The sequence below is a fragment of the Oncorhynchus mykiss genome, chromosome 18 (assembly GCF_013265735.2).
Source record: "Oncorhynchus mykiss isolate Arlee chromosome 18, USDA_OmykA_1.1, whole genome shotgun sequence".
Taxonomy (NCBI): Eukaryota; Metazoa; Chordata; class Actinopteri; order Salmoniformes; family Salmonidae; genus Oncorhynchus; species Oncorhynchus mykiss.
This window is the reverse complement of record NC_048582.1, coordinates 16307260-16333436: the sequence shown is the minus strand read 5'-3', so window position 1 is coordinate 16333436 and position 26177 is coordinate 16307260. Positions and strand designations below refer to the sequence as shown.

General features: G+C 47.0%; 1 protein-coding gene across 3 annotated transcripts in view; it reads right to left on the bottom strand.

The window, feature by feature from the left end:
- Nucleotides 1–1214: 1214 nt before the first annotated feature.
- LOC110497062 (prostaglandin F2 receptor negative regulator) overlaps nucleotides 1215–26177 on the bottom strand; it is a 43342-nt gene continuing 18379 nt past the window's right edge. For all 3 annotated transcript variants that reach the window (XM_036952024.1, XM_036952025.1, XM_036952023.1), the window contains exons 6-11: nucleotides 26054–26174; nucleotides 22751–22970; nucleotides 22443–22627; nucleotides 18259–18366; nucleotides 3789–4094; nucleotides 1215–3702 (exon numbers count right to left, since the gene is read on the bottom strand). In XM_036952024.1, coding sequence (XP_036807919.1) covers nucleotides 3539–3702; nucleotides 3789–4094; nucleotides 18259–18366; nucleotides 22443–22627; nucleotides 22751–22970; nucleotides 26054–26174 — 1104 coding nt within the window. In that variant the 3' untranslated portion in view covers nucleotides 1215–3538. The remainder of the gene's footprint in view (nucleotides 3703–3788; nucleotides 4095–18258; nucleotides 18367–22442; nucleotides 22628–22750; nucleotides 22971–26053; nucleotides 26175–26177) is intronic.

The window sequence follows — 26177 nt, the reverse complement described above, 5'->3', positions numbered from 1 at the left end:
TATAGTAGACAGAATATAACTGTGGATAGGGGGAAACTAAACATAGATGTAGGTTACGTGTGTGTGTGTGTGAAAGAGTGTTTGCAGGTGGTGGAGGCAGATCAGATATCACACCCCCAACTTCTTTCCTCTCTCTCCTCCATCTCCCCCCCAACCACACACCCTCCGACTGTAGAAAGTTGCCATGGCGAGGCGTTGACGAGTCATCGCCACATTCCGGGGCATGGCTCTCCCCCCTGGACACTCTCCGCCTCTCAAGTTTCATATTTACTCTATGCGGTGTACTGTTGTGTGTACTCATGCAGTCCTCTCCCTACAGTTGCCTCCTGCTGCTGCGGAGCTAGAACCAACATACCGGAATCATTAACCTGCCTGTACGTCACGGGTGTCAAACTCATTCCATGGAGGGCCTAGTGTCTGCAGGTTTAGTTTTTTCCCTTCTAATTAAAGCCAGACAAGGTGAGGGTAGTTCCTTACTAATTAGTGACCTTATTTTTATCTATCAGGTACATTGAAGGAGAAAATAACCCGCAGACACTCAGCCCCTCGTTGGAATGAGTTTGACAAGGGATGTACATGGTTTCAGAAGGAGGATTGGATTTGACTTAAGCATATCACACAACTGACCATATTGATTCATTCTAGACGATGCATTCAGACCTACAGGGGTGTTTACCGAGTTAGCCGAGGGGCTAGGAGTCCATTTGGAGGACAGATGTGAAACAAAAGGCCACCCAGGTCTAGAGTTGTTGTAAACCAACCAACAGATCCCAGAGATGATATGTCTAATACAGGAACCACCATTGAGGATCAAACAAGGCCTTAAACGATCTGTGTCCAGACGAAACACACACACTCACCAGAAGGGGCATGGAGGATACAGCACCAATATCTGGGTCAATTTTTTTAAAGCAAGGGGAAGATGGAGGGAGAGAAAGAGGGGAGAAGGTAGCGAGAGAAAGAGACATTTAGGGAGTAAAGGAGAGCGAGGGATTAAGAAAAACAAGAGTGAAAAAGATAGAGGGGAAGAAGAGAGAGAACGTGATAGTGAAGGTGAGGAAAATAACTCACTGGAGGCTGACAGTTCTAAACATAACACTCATCTACATTTGTAATTGAAGGAGAGAGAGAGAGAGGACAGAAGCTGTTCCCTGAAGGACAACAAGAAATGGAGGGAAGGAAGGAGGGATACAACAAACCAGCTTCAGTCGTGGTACTGTTATAAAACATTTATTCTGGCAGAAATATTTGAAGTTTTTCAGAGGCCTGGAAGCAGAGGCGAATCATAAAAAACCCTGATTGATCGTTACCCAGAAAAACATCGGCACAGAATAAGATATTCATGTTAGATAAAAATCCATTTTGGGCTTTACAATCATTTACAAAAAGACTTAGAAATCTATTTCAAATTACAAAAAATAAAATGACAGTAAGGATTTTTAAAAAGAACTTGCAGTGTTTTGTGTTGGCGGTTGTCCTATCGGTCTGTGGTTCTAGACTTTAGGGAGGTTCTTCGAATAGATCTCGGATCAGCTTCCCCAAGTCCAAACCTGAACTAAATACTTACAAGGTTTCACACAGAACAGACCTTGGGTCAGTGCTTAGGGACACCTTTCACCCACACAGTAGGACAGCTCGAGGCCTGATACCAATACTATAAATTGCATCTCTTTCCTTCAAGTACATGTCTGATCTCATACAGATGTATGGCAGCTGATAGCCAGGGTTCCACTACACATCTTTCACCAATCCAGTCATGTCAGATAAGGAAGGATGCAATTTCGAAGTATTTTAACAGGGCCCTGGTTTATTGATTGGCACACAGCAGCTCTTCTCCCATCGGGGGCGCTAGTGAGTTAAACCAGGTCAGATCCCAGAGCCAAAGCCCCAGTTGGTACCTGGCCAGAACCTAGATACAGCTGGTGCCTCTCACAAGATGTGCATTCACTCAGGGTTACATTGGCAGTGTGTATACAGGACAGTGTGTGTGTAGGGTTGTATGTGCGTGTGCACGAGGAGTGTGATTTTATTTGTAGATGTTGGGGTACATGGCAATGGATAAGAGGAGTGTGTGTTTAACTGTTGGTGTGCATGTCAGTATGTTGAGTGTTGACAGCATATAGAGTGTGTGTGTGTGTACAGACAGGGTAGCATTTCAGTGGTGGTAGTTGACATCAGGTACAGGACCATTCTAAAAGGGCCTTCTGGGTCTAGGTTGGGGTAATTAGTAGAGGGTAGGGCTGGTCTTTGTCGCTGGGCAGAATACTGCTGGGCCAACCACTAACCCCAGGAACACACACAACAGCCCTGAGAGCCCCAGCCCCATACAAACACAGCATAGTCCTTTCTATGGACACAGCTATTGTACTCTACCAGAGACAGGGGAAGAAGACTCCCTAAGGGACTGGCCCCTACTAAACTGGGAGGTGACATGGAGGTTGCTTTCAGGAATGGGTTTATTGACATCTCTAATCCTTCTCCATTGCATTCCAGGGGTGTATCTCCATGCTCTGGCTTCCTCGTCCCGTCTTCTTCGCTTCATCTGCACTGATGGGAATGAAACAGGTAGGCTTCAACCATTATATTGCTTAGATCCATCCTGTGTTTATTGATCAGTGCAGATGAAGGAGAGGAGACGAGGAAGCCACTTTGGGACTCTTCAGCTAGAGCCAGGCATTGGCTGGGAGAGTGTGTGGAGCACTGCAGGTTCCAGCTGGTTCCACGCATTAATCCAGTATGCTACCTATATAAACAATGTCTCCCTCTGACTGTGTCAGTCCATATCATACCACTCCTGTCACCACCACTAATCCACTCTCTTATTGGCCAGCTTGCTCCTCAACCTGCCCCATATAAACCCTAGGTCCAACATAACATCAATGTCCTTCACAGTGGGGGTAGCACCAGTGTCAGTGTAGGGGGTTACAGCAGGTGAGCTCTGGGTCCTTAAGTGTCTTTCACTCGCTCTAGAGGAGAGCCTCTGAGGTCATCAACGTGCACCAAGGAACCTGGCTAGTTGCTGTCGAGTCACTGAAATGTCATCGCACCAGGATGACATCACACCAGGAACAGGGCAGGACAAAACGGGTAAAGCGGCTCTCTTTCCCAGCCTCAGGTGTGGCAAACAGCACAAATATGGTATACACACACACACACACCTCCATTTAAAAGTCTCATTTCAAAAACTAGTGATGAGGACAAACGTAGACAAAGTCCACTAAGGTAGGAATACTCCAGGGCTGTTTTGTGCAATACCTAACATCAATACGTTCACATAGGCAGACTAGATATCCTGCACTCTTCTTTAGCAGTTGATTCAGTTCAGTGTTTTTTTCCCCTCTACAGCTCCACAGTAAATGTCCTATTGTCTCTCCTCCTCTCCCGTTGGTGCGCTTAAAAGCTCCACGGAGCGCACCCGAAGGGCTGTGATTGGTCAATTGTCTGCCGTTGCCGTGGTAATGTGCCGGCGCGGTAACGTGCGCGTGCTGGTAGTTAATCAGCTGGAGAAGCTGTGGTCGCTCCAGCGGGCCTGTGCTAGTCAATCCATCTCCAGGTCCATGAGTTTGTTGCGTGAGCGGGGGGTGTGTGTGGTGTTGCGGCAGCAGCAGTGGGCACAGATGAAACCCAGGAGGAGAGAGAAGAGCCCCACGGACACAGAGGCTACAGAACCGTACAGCAGAGGCAGCTTCAGAGAGTCCCACACTGGAGGGAGACAGACAGACCGAAAGAGAGAGAAAGTGTTAGTTATTGTACACACACACAGTGCCCCCCCCCCCATCCTTACTCACTGGGGAATCGTACAGTGAGGAACACCCTGGTAGAGGTGAGTTCTGCCCCGTGTGTCCAGGCCCCTGTGGAGGCAGACAGGTACCAGGGCGTGGCCTGGCAGTGGTACTCCCCGCTGTCGCTGTCCTGGGTGGCGTGGATGTTCAGGGCGTAGGTGTGTGTGTCTGTGCGCTCCAGGGACACGTCACTGCTGGCGTTGCGCGCCTCCTTCTTGACCAGACCGAAGCGGTCCACGCTGGCCAGTAGGGTGCCTTTGTTCCCCCCTCTCAGCCGCGTGAGGTACCAACGTACCTCGTAGGACAGGTCATCTGAGGGAGGAAGAGGAGAGAATTCTATTAAAACCACTTCATTGGGTTTATTTAATATAGCTAACATCAGCAGATTGAAACTGTGGATGTAGGGACAGGAAGAGGGGAGACAGAGCGACAGGGAGAGACATGGAGGGGAGACTAGCCAGAGCGACGGGGAGAGACATGGAGGGGAGACTGGCCAGAGCGACAGGGAGAGACATGGAGGGGAGACTGGCCAGAGCGACAGGGAGAGACATGGAGGGGAGACTGGCTAGAGAGAGACGAGAGGGGGAAGGGACTGGATGGAGACACAGAAGTGGAAGGGGGAGGAGAAAATGTAAAGTATTTTATAGAAATCCTTCCCATGTGGTTGAGGCCAAAGTTTTTATCAGTCTATCGCTGAACCTACAGTTAGTTTTGGGTGTTGCCACCGTCTCAATGTTGCTCTGTGATGGGAATTCATGGATCTGAAGAAAACTCTACATGTAGACATGCTATCACTGTGCTAGGGGCTCTTAGCAAAGGTCTAGAGGAGCAGCTTTAACCGGTCATTAATGTGTCTAAAAGGCACTATCATTACTGTCCCACCCACACACAGATTACACATCAATACTATGTGTGTGTCTCTACAGCCACCTTTAGATAACATCTCACAGAAAGAGACAAAGAGGAACAAGAGGAAAATAAAGAATAAGATGTTCTAGAGAAGAGGAAGAAAAAAAGAACAAGAAAAGGAGGGGAAGAGAGAGCGAGCAACGAGAGGGGGAGCAACGAGAGGGGGGGAGCAACGAGAGGGGGAGAAACGAGAAGGGGAGAAACGAGAAGGGGGGAGCAACGAGAGGGGGAGAAACGAGAGAGGGAGCAACGAGAGGGGGGGAGCAACGAGAGGGGGAGAAACGAGAGAGGGAGCAACGAGAGAGGGAGCAACGAGAGAGGGAGCAACGAGAGGGGGAGCAACGAGAGGGGGAGCAACGAGAGGGGGAGCAACGAGAGGGGGAGCAACGAGAGGGGGGGAGCAACGAGAGGGGGGGAGCAACGAGAGGGGGAGAAACGAGAAGGGGGGAGAAACGAGAGAGGGAGCAACGAGAGAGGGAGCAACGAGAGAGGGAGCAACGAGAGAGGGAGCAACGAGAGAGGGAGCAACGAGAGAGGGAGCAACGAGAGGGGGAGCAACGAGAGGGGGAGCAACGAGAGGGGGAGCAACGAGAGGGGGAGCAACGAGAGGGGGGGAGCAACGAGAGGGGGGGAGCAACGAGAGGGGGAGAAACGAGAGGGGGGGAGCAACGAGAGAGGGAGCAACGAGAGGGGGAGCAACGAGAGGGGGAGCAACGAGAGAGGGAGCAACGAGAGAGGGAGCAACGAGAGAGGGAGCAACGAGAGAGGGAGCAACGAGAGCGGGAGCAACGAGAGAGGGAGCAACGAGAGAGGGAGCAACGAGAGAGAGCGAGCAACGAGAGGGCGAGCAACGAGAGGGGGAGCAACGAGAGAGAGCGAGCAACGAGAGAGGGGGAGCAACGAGAGAGAGCGAGCAACGAGAGAGAGCGAGCAACGAGAGAGAGCGAGCAACGAGAGAGCGAGCAACGAGAGAGAGCGAGCAACGAGAGAGAGCGAGCAACGAGAGAGCGAGCAACGAGAGAGCGAGCAACGAGAGAGCGAGCAACGAGAGAGCGAGCAACGAGAGAGCGAGCAACGAGAGAGCGAGCAACGAGAGAGGGAGCAACGAGAGAGGGAGCAACGAGAGAGGGAGCAACGAGAGAGGGAGCAACGAGAGAGGGAGCAACGAGAGAGGGAGCAACGAGAGAGGGAGCAACGAGAGAGGGAGCAACGAGAGAGGGAGCAACGAGAGAGGGAGCAACGAGAGAGGGAGCAACGAGAGAGGGAGCAACGAGAGAGCGAGCAACGAGAGAGAGCGAGCAACGAGAGAGAGCGAGCAACGAGAGAGAGCGAGCAACGAGAGAGAGCGAGCAACGAGAGAGAGCGAGCAAACGAGAGAGAGCGAGCAACGAGAGAGAGCGAGCAACGAGAGAGAGCGAGCAACGAGAGAGAGCGAGCAACGAGAGAGCGAGCAACGAGAGAGCGAGCAACGAGAGAGAGCGAGCAACGAGAGAGAGCGAGCAACGAGAGAGAGCGAGCAACGAGAGAGAGCGAGCAACGAGAGAGAGCGAGCAACGAGAGAGAGCGAGCAACGAGAGAGAGCGAGCAACGAGAGAGAGCGAGCAACGAGAGAGAGCGAGCAACGAGAGAGAGCGAGCAACGAGAGAGAGCGAGCAACGAGAGAGAGCGAGCAACGAGAGAGAGCGAGCAACGAGAGAGAGCGAGCAACGAGAGAGAGCGAGCAACGAGAGAGAGAGAGCAACGAGAGAGCAATGAGAGAGCGAGCAATGAGAGAGCAATGAGAGAGCGAGCAATGAGAGAGCAATGAGAGAGCGAGCAATGAGAGAGCAATGAGAGAGCGAGGGAGAGCAGTGAGCGAGAGCAACAAGAGCAACGAGAGAGCGAGAAAACGAGAGAGGGGGCAGTGCCAGTGACCCAGAATGTGGTATGACTTCTTCAGTCAGATTTGATATCCTGTCCAGCAGCCTCTAATTACTGGACATCTTAACCACCAATACAGAGTTCGCCACTGGAGAGTTGGAAGTAAAAATAAATAATTAGGTACTATGGGGTGAATCCTAACTTTAAGTAACATTTTCACTTCGTATTCAATTGACAATGTGTGACTGAATATTTGTCCATTAAAAATGCTAATACAAGGCCTACTTTGTGAAAAATATAAAGATGCTGATGGTAATGATGATGAATAAGATGGGGAAAGACAACTATATTTATAGAGATGGAACGGAGGGCACAGCGACCCCTCGTTTCCACAACCTCGGTGTCCGGATTCAAGAGGTGACTGGATGTGACACGAGCCTAAACGTAGAGGACCGCTGGACTAACGGACCAATCAGGCCGATTCCTGCAGACCTAATTGAGGACTGGTCAGTGGACATTAGTCTTAAAGGGATAGTGTGGTAGCTGGGCTGTTGTCAGTCTTAACCCTTTTCACTCCTAGAATTTGGACTAGATGGATAGGGCCAAATTGAATTTTCTTTAACAGAACAAATATGAAAAATAAAAGTTTTGAGAATGACAAACATTAATTTCCACAAGGTTTGTTGCTTCAGTGTCTTTAGATATTTTTGCCAGATGTTACTATGGAATACTGAAGTATGAAATGCTTGTAATTATAAGTGTCAAACGCTTTTATTGACAATTACATGAAGTTGATGCAAAGAGTCAATAGTTGCAAACTGTTCCTGGGTGGTTGGGAGAAGTTGCTCTCGGAGGATGTGTTGGTACCATTCTTTATTCATGGCTGTGTTCTTGAGCAAAATTGTGAGTGAGCCCACTCCCTTGGCTGAGAAGCAACCCCACACATGAATGGTCTCAGGATGCTTTACTGTTGGCATGACACAGGACTGATGGTAGCGCTCACCTTGTCTTCTCCGGACAAGCTTTTTTCCAGATGCCCCAAACAATCGGAAAGGGGATTCAGAGAAAATTACTTTACCCCAGTCCTCAGCAGTCCAATCCCTGTACCTTTTGCAGAATATCAGTCTGTCCCTGATGTTTTTCCTGGAGAGAAGTGGATCTTTGCTGCCCTTCTTGACACCAGGCCATCCTCAAAAAGTCTTAGCCTTACTGTACGTGCAGATGCACTCACACCTACCTGCTGCCATTCCTGAGCAAGCTCTGTACTGATGGTGCCCCGATCCCGCAGCTGAATCAACTTTAGGAGAAGGTCCTGGCGCTTGCTGGACTTTTTTGGGCGCCCTGAATCCTTCTTCACAGTAATTGAACCGCTCTCCTTGAAGTTCTTGATGATCCTATAAAATGGTTGATTTAGGTGCAATCTTACCGGCAGCAATATCCTTGCCTGTGAAGCACGTTTTGTGCAAAGCAATGATAACGGCACGTGTTTGACAGAGGAAGAACAATGATTCCAAGCACCACCCTCCTTTTGAAGCTTCCAGTCTGTTATTCGAACTCAATCAGCATGACAGAGTGATCTCCAGCCCTGTCCTCGTCAACACTCACACCTGTCTTAACGAGAGAATCACTGACATGATGTCAGCTGGTCCTTTTGTGGCAGGGCTGAAATGCAGTAGAAATGTTTTTGGGGGATTCAGTTCATTTGCATGGCAAAGAGGGACTTTGCAATTAATTGCAATTCATCTGATCACTCTTCATAACATTCTGGAGTATATGCAAATTGCCATCATACAAACTGAGGCAGCAGACTTTGTGAAAATTAATATTTGTCATTCTCAAAACTTTTGGCCACGACTGTACACTTCATTTTTATGTGCATTTTACATTTACAGTACTTTTTGCAGCATTTCTCATAACGAAAATCTAAAAATACTCTGGATACATTCAGTAACATAGAAAATGGTTGCTTAAATGGGAAGAGGTCCATGATAAGGCGTTGCTCTGCCTTCTTGACATCTCAGTCGAGGGAAAGTGTCAGTAACATGTATGTCATTCAAAAAACGGCCCATTATAAAGCTCAACGTGGTTCAGGTGTGCATCGTTTGAAAGGCCGTTCTATTGCCAACATTAGTAGTTATAAAATACAGTCCTACATTAAAAATACATTTTAAAATGTGAAGTACACATTATGACATCAAACCGGTATTATAATCCTTCAACGTCTCATCTTTCAGAACACACGGACTCCTCTAGATTTACAGCATTCCCCTCACTCAGATTACAAACTAAATTACTAAAGTAGCCAAAATCATCCACGACGAGTTACAGGTGCTGAGACTAGTATTTGTAAAAAGTAGTAGTGGTAGTACGTTGCTAGGTAACAATGTAAACAATGCCACTTTATATGAACAGGACCATGTGCATGTTGTCTCATATCATGGGCAGGAGAGGCTCTAACAATGGGAACTCTAAACCACCCGTTGTAGAAACCTGTTCAGAACGTCTGCCAGTTGAAACTCATACAACGCTGTAAAGCAGACAGCTTGAGCTCTGACGTCATATACAACATCTTACCGTACAGCCCCTGCATTCCAATTGAGGTGCTCATTAATGACCAAATCTGCCATTTTCAACCAGTTTATGGGATGACAGGGGCTGTGAGTGTAAAGGGTTAATAGTTTGGTAGCTGGGCCTTTTATATTGAATAGTAAGCAGAGCGTTTCTATGAAGCCACTTAGGAGATCCTTTCAGATGGGAACTAAGTTATAAAGCTTCATAAAGCCACCGTTTGCCTCCTTTGACATTGAATACAATTATAACAAAGGACAGGAAGAGAACATGAAGATATTGAAATAACACCCCTGGAGTTGTATGAACACCCATTACCCTATCCAAATAGAAGATATCTAAAGAGGAATTAAGGTGACCCACCACACCTTAGAGAAACAAAAAGAAGAGGAACCTGCCAAGACCCCCTGTACCAGGCCCTGCAGATAACATTCTCTCACGCACATGCACATATGCCTGCGAGCACACACACATCGTCACATTGCCTCAGATTGGTCCCAGCTGTTTCAGTGGACTGTAATTCCTTGAATATACTGCTCTCTGAACCGCACGCGTAGCAACAAAACAATTACCTTATCATCACCAGTGTTCCCATTAACAAGCTTGATCCCTACCACAACACAATGCTGTAAAATTCCTTCCACTGGCCCTTTTATCCCCCCCCTCCACCTCCTCTATCCTACCCTCCTCTATCCTCTACCTCCTCTATCCTACCCTCCTCTATCCTCTACCTCCTCTATCCTACCCTCCTCTATCCTACCCTCCTCTATCCTACCCTCCTCTATCCTACCCTCCTCTATCCTACCCTCCTCTATCCTACCCTCCTCTATCCCCCCCCTCCTCCATCCTCCCCTCCACCCCCTCCTCCATCCTCCCCTCCACCTCCTCCATCCTCCCCTCCACCTCCATCCTCCCCTCCACCATCCTCCCCTCCACCTCCTCCACCTCCTCCATCCTCCCCTCCACCTCCTCCATCCTCCCCTCCACCATCCTCCCCTCCATCCTCCCCTCCACCTCCTCCATCCTCCCCTCCACCTCCTCCATCCTCCCCTCCACTTCCTCCATCCTCCCCTCCACTATCCTCCACCTCCTCCATCCTCCCCTCCACTATCCTCCACCTCCTCCATCCTACCCTCCACCATCCTCCCCTCCACCTCCTCCATCCTCCCCTCCACCTCCTCCATCCTCCCCCTCCTCCATCCTCCCCCTCCACCTCCTCCATCCTCCCCTCCACCTCTTCCATCCTCCCCTCCACCTCTTCTATCCTCCCCTCCACCTCTTCTATCCTCCCCTCCACCTCTTCTATCCTCCCCTCCACCTCTTCTATCCTCCCCTCCACCTCTTCTATCCTCCCCTCCACCTCTTCTATCCTCCCCTCCACCTCTTCTATCCTCCCCTCCACCTCTTCTATCCTCCCCTCCACCTCTTCTATCCTCCCCTCCACCTCTTCTATCCTCCCCTCCACCTCTTCTATCCTCCCCTCCACCTCTTCTATCCTCCCCTCCACCTCTTCTATCCTCCCCTCCACCTCTTCTATCCTCCCCTCCACCTCTTCTATCCTCCCCTCCACCTCTTCTATCCTCCCCTCCACCTCTTCTATCCTCCCCTCCACCTCTTCTATCCTCCCCTCCACCTCTTCTATCCTCCCCTCCACCTCTTCTATCCTCCCCTCCACCTCTTCTATCCTCCCCTCCACCTCTTCTATCCTCCCCTCCACCTCCTCTATCCTCCCCTCCACCTCCTCTATCCTCCCCTCCACCTCCTCTATCCTCCCCTCCACCTCCTCTATCCTCCCCTCCACCTCCTCTTCTCTATCCTCCCCTCCTCTATCCTCCCCTCCATCTCATCAACACCAGGAACCGCCAAGGAGAAATAAAAGTAGATTGTCTTCACATTGAAATGAACTGAACCAAATACATTTGATTGGTTCATTCCATGTATTGATCCCCAGAGGGGGGAGTTAGTTAGTTTTGCCAGCAGCAGCAGAAGGTAAAGACCAATAGTGGTAGAGACACTACAGGCATCCAGAACACAGAACTCAACAGGGATACTGCCACTGATGTCTGATAGAACAAAGTCTATTACATGTGGGCCATAAAGCGCTGCTACAACACAGCACACAGGAATACTAAACACTGCATGGACCTCGTAGAATCACAATGAGCAGAACGGCCATTCCAATTATGAGCAACGGGCCATGACCGACGGGCGGCGGCCATTTTGGGTGTCTCATTTGGAATTGACGCTAACAAGTCATGACGTCGCGTAAATTCTATTGTGTCGCCAATATTTGGGTGGAATGTGGAAAATGTAGTATTTCTTAGAGTTATGGGCTGATCTAAAGAGACATATCGTGCAGTAGGGTGCCATCTGACACACAACTCATGTCTGTTCTGTTCTGTTACCCCTTCTATTTCTATGCTCAAGCCGTCCTCCCCTTTATTACCAGAAGGACTTAATGGCCTGAGTGAGAGCCTTTCTCTTTCCCTGCACCAGTGAGTTAGACCGTTCTCTCTTCACCAGTCCTTTAGGAGGTCTCTCCAGTCTCCTCTTCTCCCTGTGAGGGGGTAATGGACCATGGAATAGAACTATTAATTACTGGCTGTAGAGGAGAAGAGAACAGGGTTGGCAGGCTAGTTTGATTCTGTGGGGCAGGCTAGGAGAGGAGACTAGACAGACTCAGTGAACTACTCTAGTCATAAAGGATGGTTCAATCCTAGTCAGACGTTTACATGCTTCTTTAGTGGGTTTACATTTTTTTTTAAATATTTAACTAGGCAAGTCAGTGAACAAATTCTTATTTACAATGATGGCCTACCCCGGCCAAACCCGGACGACGCTGGGGAAATTGTGCGCTTCTCAATGGGACTACCAATCACGGCCGGATGTGATGCGGTACTGGGCCGAGTCCATATTCCACTCCATTCAAAGAAAATTATAACCAATAAACAATGTTATGTTCCATCTTTCTCTTGATCTTAATTTAACCTCCTGTTGTCCTTTTTATGTTGTGCCCTCTCATGGCAGCAACTGGCACAAGCAGGGACAAAGTCTTCAGTGTCTCCCCTAAGGAAACAGACTCCGTACTCTGGGTACAGAGACAGGGTACAGAGACACGACAGCATCTGAGAAAAACAGCTGTTGCTTGTCAGCTTCAACTGATGCCAAAAACTCTGCTCTTTGATGACAACATCCTCGTGTCCCAAACACTCACACACTTCTATACATTTGCTGTGCATTCCTTACATTTGCTGTGCATTCCTTACATTTGCTGTGCATTCCTTACATTTGCTGTGCATTCCTTACGTTGTGAACATCTGACGTCTCCCGTTAGTCTTGGTCAGCAGGCATCAACACGCCAGGCCAACAGCTAGCTAGCTTTCTCAACAGCATCAGTTCACAAGTGCAACATTTCCACCAACAGAATGTCGGTCTCACACAATCACCACACCGGCTGCATCCTAATGATCTAATATATATGCATTTCCTTGACGTCCACTAATCTGAAAGGACATGATGATAGACCAATATATATATTTTTTAATCCATCTGTCCATTTATATCAGCTAGGAAAGGAAACAAGGAAAGGTGGCTTTGTGTCATCTTGTGGTCTGTGACGCAAGGTCTTGTGGGTAGGTCCATTCCAGTGCTGCATAGGAATGTGATTCTCCTGCTCAGGCTTGTTCCTGCACTGTACATGTATATAGAGTATCACTGTGGATTACTCAACACTTACACCCAACCATCAGTCCTGTCAGGTACTATCCAGTCCCTCTCCTTTCTATAGAGCAGTGACCCTAGCACCAGGGTCAGCTGTACCCCCCTCTAGCACCAGGGTCAGCTGTACCCCCCTCTAGCACCAGGGTCAGCTGTACCCCCCTCTAGCACCAGGGTCAGCTGTACCCCCCTCTAGCACCAGGGTCAGCACACTGGTTTTTGCCATCATTGGAAGCCTGCCACACACACACACTATACGATACATTTATTAAACATAAGACTGAGTGTGAGTATTTGTCACAACCCGGCTCATGGGACGTGACAAAGAGCTCTTTTAGAACCAGAGCACAAATAAAAATATTCAAATCATTTTGTTCATTTTTTACAATGTAGAAAATAGTAAAAATAAAGAAAAATCCTTGAACAAGTAAAAGGTTCTGAAACTTTTGACCGGTAGTAAGTAAGTAAATAAACACATATATACACACACACACACACACACACACACACACATCTCGTTCAAGGGTTTTTCTTTATTTGTACTATTCTGATCAATTTGATGTTATTTTAAACGGACAAAAAAAAAATTGCTTTTCTTTCAAAAACAAGGACATTTCTAAGTGACCCCAAACTTTTGAACGATAGTGCTAACATAATTGCAAAAGGGTTTTCTAATGATCAATTAGCCTTTTAAAATGATAAACTTGGATTAGCTAACACAACGTGCCATTGGAACACAGGGGTGATGGTTGCTGATAATGGGCCACTGTACGCCTTTGTAGATACTCCATAAAAAAAGCTGCCGTTTCCAGCTACAATAATCATTTACAACATTAACAATGTCTACACTGTATTTCTAATCAATTTTATGTTATTTTAAAACGGACAAAAAAAATGAGCTTTTCTTTCAAAAACAAGGACATTTCTAAGTGACCCCAAACTTTTGGACAGTAGTGTATATATTTGTTTTAAATGTGAATCACGCTTTTATTATACATACACCTGACGACATTTGGGAATTTTGTTTGGGAATACCTGCTATATAGGGTATCACTGTGGATTACTCAACATTTACACCAAACCATCAGTCACGCCAGCTACTATCCAGTTCCTCTCCTAGAACTCTGCTCCCCAAGTCTCTCTGCCATTTGGTTTCATGTGGTATTGTTGACAGTTTTACAGCACCTCACATATCCGACACCAACAGCATTAATATGGGGATTAAATATGCCTCACCTCTGTAAGAGAAGGAATAAATAGTGCGTGTGTGTGTGTGTGTGTGTGTGCACGCACGCACGCTAAGACAATAATGGTTGGGTAACACCATCCGGTGCATGACTAAACGACAGCACACACACACCTACCCACGTGAGTTTAAGACAACGCAGACGTCAGGGTTGGGCAATACCGTATCAGTCGGCACATGACTAAACTAAACAAACCACTGCCACACCTGAAGGAAACGAGATGTATCCGTTTTAGTATCAGTAGGAACAATTTGGCTTGAATAGTGCGTCACAATACCGATTGTGAGGCATCATGACCAAGTTAATACGAAGGTAAGTCTGACTCATGGAATTCTTAAAGCTACAGGTCAGGGTCTGAAGGCTTTTACTCCAGCCTAGCTCTAATGAATTAACACCTGATTCAACTAAACCAGAGGTCTTGATAATCAGCTGATTGGTTGAATTGGGTATGTCAGTGCTGGGATGGAACAAAAGCCTAGTCTACACCTGAAAGCTCTCACCACTGTCTGAGAAAATTCTGCCGTCGACTGAGAAGACAAAATGCCATTCTAACCAAAAAAAGCCATGAGCTAATTAACATACTAACAGTGTAGTTCAGTAATACCATTCTCCTGCAGCCTTCCAGCTGTCTCCCTGTAGGTAACTAACAGTGTAGTTCAGTAATACCATTCTCCTGCAGCCTTCCAGCTGTCTCCCTGTAGGTAACTAACATACTAACAGTGTAGTTCAGTAATACCATTCCCCTGCAGCCTTCCAGCTGTCTCCCTGTAGGTAACTAACATACTAACAGTGTAGTTCAGTAATACCATTCCCCTGCAGCCTTCCAGCTGTCTCCCTGTAGGTAACTAACATACTAACAGTGTAGTTCAGTAATACCATTCCCCTGCAGCCTTCCAGCTGTCTCCCTGTAGGTAACTAACATACTAACAGTGTAGTTCAGTAATACCATTCCCCTGCAGCCTTCCAGCTGTCTCCCTGTAGGTAACTAACATACTAACAGTGTAGTTCAGTAATACCATTCTCCTGCAGCCTTCCAGCTGTCTCCCTGTAGGTAACTAACTAACAGTGTAGTTCAGTAATACCATTCTCCTGCAGCCTTCCAGCTGTCTCCCTGTAGGTAACTAACATACTAACAGTGTAGTTCAGTAATACCATTCTCCTGCAGCCTTCCAGCTGTCTCCCTGTAGGTAACTAACATACTAACAGTGTAGTTCAGTAATACCATTCTCCTGCAGCCTTCCAGCTGTCTCCCTGTAGGTAACTAACAGAGTAACAGTGTAGTTCAGTAATACCATTCTCCTGCAGCCTTCCAGCTGTCTCCCTGTAGGTAACTAACAGAGTAACAGTGTAGTTCAGTAATACCATTCTCCTGCAGCCTTCCAGCTGTCTCCCTGTAGGTAACTAACAGAGTAACAGTGTAGTTCAGTAATACCATTCTCCTGCAGCCTTCCAGCTGTCTCCCTGTAGGTAACTAACAGAGTAACAGTGTAGTTCAGTAATACCATTCTCCTGCAGCCTTCCAGCTGTCTCCCTGTAGGTAACTAACATACTAACAGTGTAGTTCAGTAATACCATTCCCCTGCAGCCTTCCAGCTGTCTCCCTGTAGGTAACTAACAGAGTAACAGTGTAGTTCAGTAATACCATTCTCCTGCAGCCTTCCAGCTGTCTCCCTGTAGGTAACTAACTAACAGTGTAGTTCAGTAATACCATTCTCCTGCAGCCTTCCAGCTGTCTCCCTGTAGGTAACTAACTAACAGACTAACAGTGTAGTTCAGTAATACCATTCCCCTGCAGTCTTCCAGCTGCCTCCCTGTAGGTAACTAACAGAGTAACAGTGTAGTTCAGTAATACCATTCCCCTGCAGCCTTCCAGCTGCCTCCCTGTAGGTAACTAACAGAGTAACAGTGTAGTTCAGTAATACCATTCTCCTGCAGCCTTCCAGCTGTCTCCCTGTAGGTAACTAACTGTGTAGTTCAGTAATACCATTCCCCTGCAGTCTTCCAGCTGCCTCCCTGTAGGTAACTAACAGAGTAACAGTGTAGTTCAGTAATACCATTCCCCTGCAGCCTTCCAGCTGCCTCCCTGTAGGTAACTAACAGAGTAACAGTGTAGTTCAGTAATACCATTCCCCTGCAGCCTTCCAGCTGTCTCCCTGTAGGTAACTAACTGTGTAGTTCAGTAATACCATTCCCCTGCAGCCTTCCAGCTGTCTCCCTGTAGGTAACTAACTGTGTAGTTCAGTAATACCATTCCCCTGCAGCCTTCCAGCTGTCTCCCTGTAGGTAACTAACAGTGTAGTTCAGTAATACCATTCCCCTGCAGCCTTCTAGCTGCCTCCCTGTAGGTAACTAACAGAGTAACAGTGTAGTTCAGTAATACCATTCCCCTGCAGTCTTCCAGCTGCCTCCCTGTAGGTAACTAACAGAGTAACAGTGTAGTTCAGTAATACCATTCCCCTGCAGCCTTCTAGCTGTCTCCCTGTAGGTAACTAACTAAGTGTAGTTCAGTAATACCATTCCCCTGCAGCCTTCCAGCTGTCTCCCTGTAGGTAACTAACTAACAGTGTAGTTCAGTAATACCATTCCCCTGCAGCCTTCCAGCTGTCTCCCTGTAGGTAACTAACTAAGTGTAGTTCAGTAATACCATTCCCCTGCAGCCTTCCAGCTGTCTCCCTGTAGGTAGCTAACTAAGTGTAGTTCAGTAATACCATTCCCCTGCAGCCTTCTAGCTATCTCCCTGTAGGTAACTAACTAACAGTGTAGTTCAGTAATACCATTCCCCTGCAGCCTTCTAGCTATCTCCCTGTAGGTAACTAACTAACAGTGTAGTTCAGTAATACCATTCCCCTGCAGCCTTCTAGCTGTCTCCCTGTAGGTAACTAACTAACAGTGTAGTTCAGTAATACCATTCCCCTGCAGCCTTCCAGCTGTCTCCCTGTAGGTAACTAACTAACAGTGTAGTTCAGTAATACCATTCCCCTGCAGCCTTCTAGCTGTCTCCCTGTAGGTAACTAACTAACAGTGTAGTTCAGTAATACCATTCCCCTGCAGCCTTCTAGCTGTCTCCCTGTAGGTAACTAACTAACAGTGTAGTTCAGTAATACCATTCCCCTGCAGCCTTCCAGCTGTCTCCCTGTAGGTAACTAACTAACAGTGTAGTTCAGTAATACCATTCCCCTGCAGCCTTCCAGCTGTCTCCCTGTAGGTAACTAACTAACAGTGTAGTTCAGTAATACCATTCCCCTGCAGCCTTCCAGCTGTCTCCCTGTAGGTAACTAACTAACAGTGTAGTTCAGTAATACCATTCCCCTGCAGCCTTCCAGCTGTCTCCCTGTAGGTAACTAACTAACAGTGTAGTTCAGTAATACCATTCCCCTGCAGCCTTCCAGCTGCCTCCCTGTAGGTAACTAACTAACAGTGTAGTTCAGTAATACCATTCCCCTGCAGCCTTCCAGCTGTCTCCCTGTAGGTAACTAACTAACAGTGTAGTTCAGTAATACCATTCCCCTGCAGCCTTCCAGCTGTCTCCCTGTAGGTAACTAACTGCTATGTTCCACCATCAGGAAAAGAAGCTGCAACTGACCATAAGATTACCATGACATTCCATTACGTTCTCTGATATGCACGTGAATAACAGGAAGGCGTATGTGTGTGTATGCATGTGAATCCATACACACACCGACAGCTGGGGTTCTGAAAAGTGATGACCCCCCCTTGCATAATCACACAATCACATTCAGACAAACACACAGCTGCTATGAGCAGAACACTTTGTTCTGATCTCTGACCGGTCTCGTGTTAGACTGGACTGAAGAATATAGAACGATAACAATATGAAAGAGACAGAGAGGAGGAGGAGAAAGGAGACAGACTGACAGAGACACAGAGTTAGGTAATCTAATAGCTGAGGGAGGGAGAGGAAGACAAAGTGATAGAGTTGATAAGAGAGAATGAGACAGAATTACTTCCAATAAGAGATCACACTGCACTCCTCCCTGAGCTGGGAGAACAGTGATAGGAGAGGCAGGACAGGAGGAAGGGAGGAGAGGATGGAGAGATGTGAACAGGAGAGCTGATAAGAAACTAATTAACTCAGTCTGTCTCAACACTGGAAGGTTGTGTCTTATGGATACAGTTATCACCTGATGAGAGTGTGTGCGCGCGTCGTCCCCTACCTGACTTGGGGGATGCTCCAGAGACGCTGAGGGCACACACCATCTTGGCGGTCTCCCAGGGATAAAGAGTGGTGGTGTCAGAGCGGATGGCCACAGCGAACAAAGGGCCTACAGGAAGGAACACACAGAGGTTAGAGGTTACATTCACTGTGTTTACACCCCTAACGCTGGTCCTTCGCCAGGTCTTTCAAAGGTGCTAGTCCAAACAGCTCCTCTCAGCTCACTGAGCCAGTCAGAGTGTGTGTGTGTGTGTGTGTGTGTGTGTGTTAGAGGTCAACCGATTAATTACAAATTATTATTACAAATGTAAAAATAAAAATACAAAAATTGGCCGATTAATCGGTATCAGCCTTTTTGGTCCTCCAATAATCGGTATCGGCCTTTTTGGTCCTCCAATAATCGGTATCGGCATTGAAAAATCATGATCGGTCGACCTCTAGTGCGTGTGTGTGTGGATAAGCACCTACAGAGGGACTCAGTATGGTGTCTCCTCTAACACAGGTTCAACGCACACGAGATGATACGGATCATTGAAGCTTCTAACTGATTTGTCCAGGAGAGGTTGGTTATGGGGTGCCGTTTTGAAGCTTCCACCTCACAGAGAGGAAGAAGGGCTGCAGGTAGCCTAGCGGTTAGGAGCGTTGGACCTGTAACCGAATGGTTGCTAGTCCGAATCCCCGAGCCGACTAGGTGAAACATCTGCTGATGTGCCATTGAGCAAGGCACTTTACTATATTTGCTCCTCTAAGACAGCTAAATGACTCAAATGTAAGAGAGAGAGAGTGCGTCTTTCCACAGCGAGAGAGATGGAGAGCGCGAGCGTGTGTCTTTCCACAGCGAGAGAGATGGAGAGCGCGAGCGTGTCTTTCCACAGCGAGAGAGAGAGAGCGAGCGTGTGTCTTTCCACAGCGAGAGAGAGAGAGCGAGCGTGTGTCTTTCCACAGCGAGAGAGAGCAAGCGTGTGTCTTTCCACAGCGAGAGAGAGAGCGAGCGTGTGTCTTTCCACAGCGAGAGAGAGCGTGTGTCTTTCCACAGCGAGAGAGAGAGAGAGAGCGAGCGTGTGTCTTTCCACAGCGAGAGAGAGCGTGTCTTTCCACAGCGAGAGAGAGCGTGTCTTTCCACAGCGAGAGAGAGAGAGAGAGAGAGAGAGCGTGTGTCTTTCCACAGCGAGAGAGAGAGAGCGTGTGTCTTTCCACAGCGAGAGAGAGAGAGCGCGTGTCTTTCCACAGCGAGAGAGATGGAGAGCGCGAGCGTGTGTCTTTCCACAGCGAGAGAGATGGAGAGCGCGAGCGTGTGTCTTTCCACAGCGAGAGAGATGGAGAGCGCGAGCGTGTGTCTTTCCACAGCGAGAGAGAGAGAGCGAGCATGTGTCTTTCCACAGCGAGAGAGATGGAGAGCGCGAGCGTGTGTCTTTCCACAGCGAGAGAGAGAGAGCGCGAGCGTGTGTCTTTCCACAGCGAGAGAGAGAGAGCGAGCGTGTGTCTTTCCACAGCGAGAGAGAGAGAGCGAGCGTGTGTCTTTCCACAGCGAGAGAGAGAGAGCGAGCGTGTGTCTTTCCACAGCGAGAGCGAGCGTGTGTCTTTCCACAGCGAGAGAGAGAGAGAGCGAGCGTGTGTCTTTCCACAGCGAGAGAGAGAGCAAGCGTGTGTCTTTCCACAGCGAGAGAGAGAGCGAGCGTGTGTCTTTCCACAGCGAGAGCGAGCGTGTGTCTTTCCACAGCGAGAGAGAGAGAGAGCGAGCGTGTGTCTTTCCACAGCGAGAGAGAGAGCGAGCGTGTGTCTTTCCACAGCGAGAGAGAGCGTGTCTTTCCACAGCAAGAGAGAGAGAGAGAGAGAGCGTGTGTCTTTCCACAGCGAGAGAGAGAGAGCGTGTGTCTTTCCACAGCGAGAGAGAGAGAGAGAGCGTGTGTCTTTCCACAGCGAGAGAGAGCGTGTGTCTTTCCACAGCGAGAGAGAGAGAGCGTGTGTCTTTCCACAGCGAGAGAGAGAGAGCGTGTGTCTTTCCACAGCGAGAGAGAGAGAGCGTGTGTCTTTCCACAGCGAGAGAGAGAGAGCGTGTGTCTTTCCACAGCGAGAGATAGAGAGCGTGTGTCTTTCCACAGCGAGAGAGAGAGAGCGTGTGTCTTTCCACAGCGAGAGAGAGAGAGCGTGTGTCTTTCCACAGCGAGAGAGAGAGAGCGCGTGTCTTTCCACAGCGAGAGAGAGAGAGCGCGTGTCTTTCCACAGCGAGAGAGATGTAGAGAGAGCGCGTCTTTCCACAGTGAGAGAGCTGTAGAGAGAGAGCGCGTGTCTTTCCACAGTGAGAGAGATGTAGAGAGAGAGCGTGCTCAAGAGGTCTACCTCCCCAGAGACAGTAATAGAGGTTTCAGTAATTAGTTACATCTCTCTCCCACGAACATCAAACACAGCCAACTAGGCCGATGCAGGGAATGTGAGAGAGTATATATAGAGTTCATGCGAGAGAGTATATATAGAGTTCATGCGAGAGAGTATATATAGAGTTCATGCGAGAGAGTATATATAGAGTTCATGTGAGAGAGTATATTTAGAGTTCATGCGAGAGAGTATATATAGAGTTCATGCGAGAGAGTATATATAGAGTTCATGTGAGAGAGTATATATAGAGTTCATGCGAGAGAGTATATATAGAGTTCATGTGAGAGAGTATATTTAGAGTTCATGCGAGAGAGTATATATAGAGTTCATGCGAGAGAGTATATATAGAGTTCATGTGAGAGAGTATATTTAGAGTTCATGTGAGAGAGTATATTTAGAGTTCATGCGAGAGAGTATATATAGAGTTCATGCGAGAGAGTATATATAGAGTTCATGTGAGAGAGTATATATAGAGTTCATGTGAGAGAGTATATATAGAGTTCATGCGAGAGAGTATATATAGAGTTCATGTGAGAGAGTATATATAGAGTTCATGCGAGAGAGTATATATAGAGTTCATGTGAGAGAGTATATTTAGAGTTCATGCGAGAGAGTATATATAGAGTTCATGCGAGAGAGTATATATATAGAGTTCATGTGAGAGAGTATATATAGAGTTCATGCGAGAGAGTATATATAGAGTTCATGTGAGAGAGTATATTTAGAGTTCATGCGAGAGAGTATATATAGAGTTCATGCGAGAGAGTATATATAGAGTTCATGCGAGAGAGTATATATAGAGTTCATGTGAGAGAGTATATATAGAGTTCATGCGAGAGAGTATATATAGAGTTCATGTGAGAGAGTATATTTAGAGTTCATGCGAGAGAGTATATATAGAGTTCATGCGAGAGAGTATATATAGAGTTCATGTGAGAGAGTATATATAGAGTTCATGTGAGAGAGTATATATAGAGTTCATGTGAGAGAGTATATATAGAGTTCATGTGAGAGAGTATATATAGAGTTCATGTGAGAGAGTATATATAGAGTTCATGTGAGAGAGTATATATAGAGTTCATGTGAGAGAGTATATATAGAGTTCATGTGTGAGAGTATATTTAGAGTTCATGTGAGAGAGTATATATAGAGTTCATGTGAGAGAGTATATATAGAGTTCATGTGAGAGAGTATATATAGAGTTCATGTGAGAGAGTATATATAGAGTTCATGTGTGAGAGTATATATAGAGTTCATGTGAGAGAGTATATTTAGAGTTCATGTGAGAGAGTATATATAGAGTTCATGTGAGAGAGTATATATAGAGTTCATGCGAGAGAGTATATTTAGAGTTCATGCGAGAGAGTATATTTAGAGTTCATGTGAGAGAGTATATTTAGAGTTCATGTGAGAGAGTATATATAGAGTTCATGCGAGAGAGTATATTTAGAGTTCATGCGAGAGAGTATATTTAGAGTTCATGTGAGAGAGTATATTTAGAGTTCATGTGAGAGAGTATATATAGAGTTCATGTGAGAGAGTATATATAGAGTTCATGCGAGAGAGTATATTTAGAGTTCATGCGAGAGAGTATATTTAGAGTTCATGTGAGAGAGTATATTTAGAGTTCATGTGAGAGAGTATATATAGAGTTCATGTGAGAGAGTATATATAGAGTTCATGTGTGAGAGTATATTTAGAGTTCATGTGTGAGCTTCAGTAAAAGTCTAGTGGGTATAGGCTCAGTAGGAAACAGAAGATATTGTATGTAACTCAGTGGTGGTCAGAGTGTGTGTTCTATCCTCATACCAGTCTCCTGGAAGTTGATCTGGACCTTGTTGGACTTGGCGCTGACAGCTTTGGTCCAGGCCTGGCCTGGTTGTTTGGTCCAGGCGGTGATGTCACACCAGTAGAAGCCCCTGTCAGCCTGCTGCACGCCGGCCAGACGGAAGCGGAACTCAGCCGGACCCGTCTTAGTCAGAACCAGGCTGTCCCTGGGAGCCAGAACCCAGTTTACTTTCAACATAGCTCACTAGTAATACCACAACAACTTCATTCATCTTATGATACATACTGCTCAGTACTGTGTGTGTGTGTGTGTGTGTGTGTGTGTGTACCTGCGGTTAGGGTCTGTAGCCCCTCCATGTTGTAGTACAGAGTCAGGACTGAGAGAGAGGACGGTTCTAGTGGCAGAGTCCACACTGTCCTGAGTCTGCACCAGCACAGAGTAGCCCGGGTCCTGTAAGTGCACAAGGGATATGGTACAGCTCATCTCAAAAGTGGCTCCGCCCGCCACCGCCTCACGCACACGCTGTGCCACGGCGGTTAGAGATGGACCTGGAGGGAGACAGATCAATCAATCAATTAATAATCAGTGAGTCAGTCAATCTGACTGACTTTATGACTTAGAAAGCTGCCTGGAGCGCAACCTAAATCAAGGACCATGAGAGCAACTGGGATTTGTGTGATAGTGTGGGCCGGGTACCGAGGTAATGGCAAGGGAAGCAGTGCAATCAATCAAGATAGAGCCTGAAGCTAGTAGAGTGGTAGGGAGTAACCAGGACTACAGACAGACAGTAAACAGTCAGACGCTCTGCAACCACAGCTACTCTAACCTAACAACCAGCTGTCAGTAGTAGCCACAGGGACTGACCATCAGTAGGAAAGTCCAGACTTCATGAATGGACAAAGACACTGACTGAGCTCTGCAGAGAAAGATGGACAGAGAGAGTGAGACAAAGAGGGAGAGATTGAGAGATGAACAGAGAGAGAAGGGGATTCCCAGAGTTGCTGGGAGGAAACAGAGGAAGACAGTCAGAACTAGAAGTGGGAGAAAAATACAAACTCCCTACTGTATATCCTCATCGCTATTCAATAGCTTTTAAACTAGATCGCCATCATCTAACCTGCTTTACGGGGATCATAGAGTTCAGATTGGGTGAGTATGTGTAAAAAGGTTATTTTGTCTGTAGTCCTGGTTCACAGAGTTCAGTTTGGGTGAGTGTGTGTCAAAAGGTTATTTTGTCTGTAGTCCTGGTTCACAGAGTTCAGTTTGGGTGAGTGTGTGTCAAAAGGTTATTTTGTCTGTAGTCCTGGTTCACAGAGTTCAGTTTGGGTGAGTGTGTGTAAAAAGGTTATTTTGTCTGTAGTCCTGGTTCACAGAGTTCAGTTTGGGTGAGTGTGTGTAAAAAGGTTATTTTGTGAGAATCTGGAAGCCGAAGGGCGACTGTTGAGAACTATTTAGACTCAAATCAACAGTGGAAACTAGGACTCATAGCTGTCACTCAGGGCAGCTGTCTAGGTCCCTTAATTCAATCTTTACCAATGTCATGCCACCTGCTTTGAAAAAATGACTCAACACTATACACGTCAGCAGCTACTACAGCGACTGAAATGACTGCAATGCTCAACAAAAAGCTGCAGTTAGTTTCAAAGTGGGTGGCAAGGAATATGTTAGTCCTAAATATTTCTAAAACTAAAAGCAATGTATTTGGGACAAAATCATTCACTAACCCCTGAAACCTCAACTAAATCTTGTAAGAAATAATGTGGAAATTGAGCAAGTTGAGGTCACTAAACTGCTTGGAGTAACCCTGGATTGTAAACTGTCAAGGTCAAAACAGTTTACAACAGTAGCTAAAATGGGGAGAAGTCTGTCCATAATAAAGCACTGCTCTGCCTTCTTAATAACAGTATCAACAAGGCAGGTCCTACAGGCTCTAGTTATGTCGCACCTAGACTACTGTTTAGTCGTGTGGTCAGGAGCCACAAAAAGGGACTTCTGCAATTGGCTCAGAAGAGGGCAGCACGGCTGGCCTTTGGACGTACACAGAGAGCTAACATTAATAATATGCAAGTCAATCTCTCCCGGCTGAAAGTGGAGGAGATTGACTTCATCACTACTTGTTTTTGTAAGAGGTGTTGACAAGCTTGTCTGTTTAAACTACTAGCTCACAGCTCAGACACCCATGCATACCCCACAAGACATGTCACCAGAGGTCTCTTCACAGTCCCCAAGTCCAGAACAGACAACGGGAGGCGCACAGTACTACATAGAGCCATGACTACATGGAACTCTACTCCACATCAAGTAGACCACCCTCCCTATTGTATATAGTCCTGTCCATGAGCTACTCTTGTCCTGTTTTATGTCATGTTCCATGTTTTGTATGGACCCCAGGAAGAGCTGTTTTGCAACAGCTAATGTGGATCCTAATAAAATACCAAACCCATGCAAGCAGTAAAATTAGATTTAAAAAACAGAAAAAAATGCACATTATTGAAGCAACACAAACATAGGCACAGACACACGCACTATACACACACGTGCACATGGATTTTGTAATGTAGTTGTGGTAGTGGTGGAGTAGGGTCCTGAGGGCACACCGTGTGTTGTGAAATCTGTGAATGTATTGTAATGTTTTTAAAATGGTATAAATCCCTTCATTTTGACAGACCCCAGGAAGAGTAGCTGCTGCCTTGGCAGGAACTAATGGGGCTCCATAATAAACTCCAGGAAGAGTAGCTGCTGCCTTGGCAGGAACTAATGGGGATCCTTAATAAACTCCAGGAAGAGTAGCTGCTGCGTTGGCAGGAACTAATGAGGATCCTTAATAAACTCCAGGAAGAGTAGCTGCTGCGTTGGCAGGAACTAATGGGGATCCTTAATAAACCCCAGGAAGAGTAGCTGCTGCGTTGGCAGGAACTAATGGGGATCCTTAATAAACCCCAGGAAGAGTAGCTGCTGCGTTGGCAGGAACTAATGGGGATCCTTAATAAACCCCAGGAAGAGTAGCTGCTGCGTTGGCAGGAACTAATGGGGATCCTTAATAAACTCCTGGAAGAGTAGCTGCTGCGTTGGCAGGAACTAATGGGGATCCTTAATAAACTCCTGGAAGAGTAGCTGCTGCGTTGGCAGGAACTAATGGGGCTCCATAATAAACCCCAGGAAGAGTAGCTGCTGCGTTGGCAGGAACTAATGGGGCTCCATAATAAATACAAATACTCACACGCCAAACTGACTGACACCATCTCTGGTATGTTAGACTGATGCATCCGTGTGTGTGTGTGTGTGTGTGTGTGTGTGTGCCCTAGACTTGTGGTGTGCCATGGTACAGGCTTTCCTGTTGTCAGACATACATTGCAGCCTCGACTTCCTCTATCATGTTTGTTGAGCAGCCAACATGAAACAAGCCATGGTTACATGGTAATGTTTTACATCCTCTAGCTTGGACTCCCATCCAGAACACACGTCCCTTATTACCTCAAACACATCACATAGAAAACAAATGAACATAGCAGAATGACAAATGTATTAAATAGCAACATTGCTATATTCAGGTGGTTTCATCAAAAGATAAATAAAAAAGGAAGGAGGGAGAAGACAAGCGAGATGATATGAGAGCGTCATCACTACTTACGTTTGGGTTCCCATCGGATGGTCAGAGGGGGGGTGAGGAACTCTGCTGCCTCCTCCATTCCACCCTGCCTAGAGGGAGTCCACGCTGTCACACTGCACGCATACGCCCCCATGTCCACGTCCTG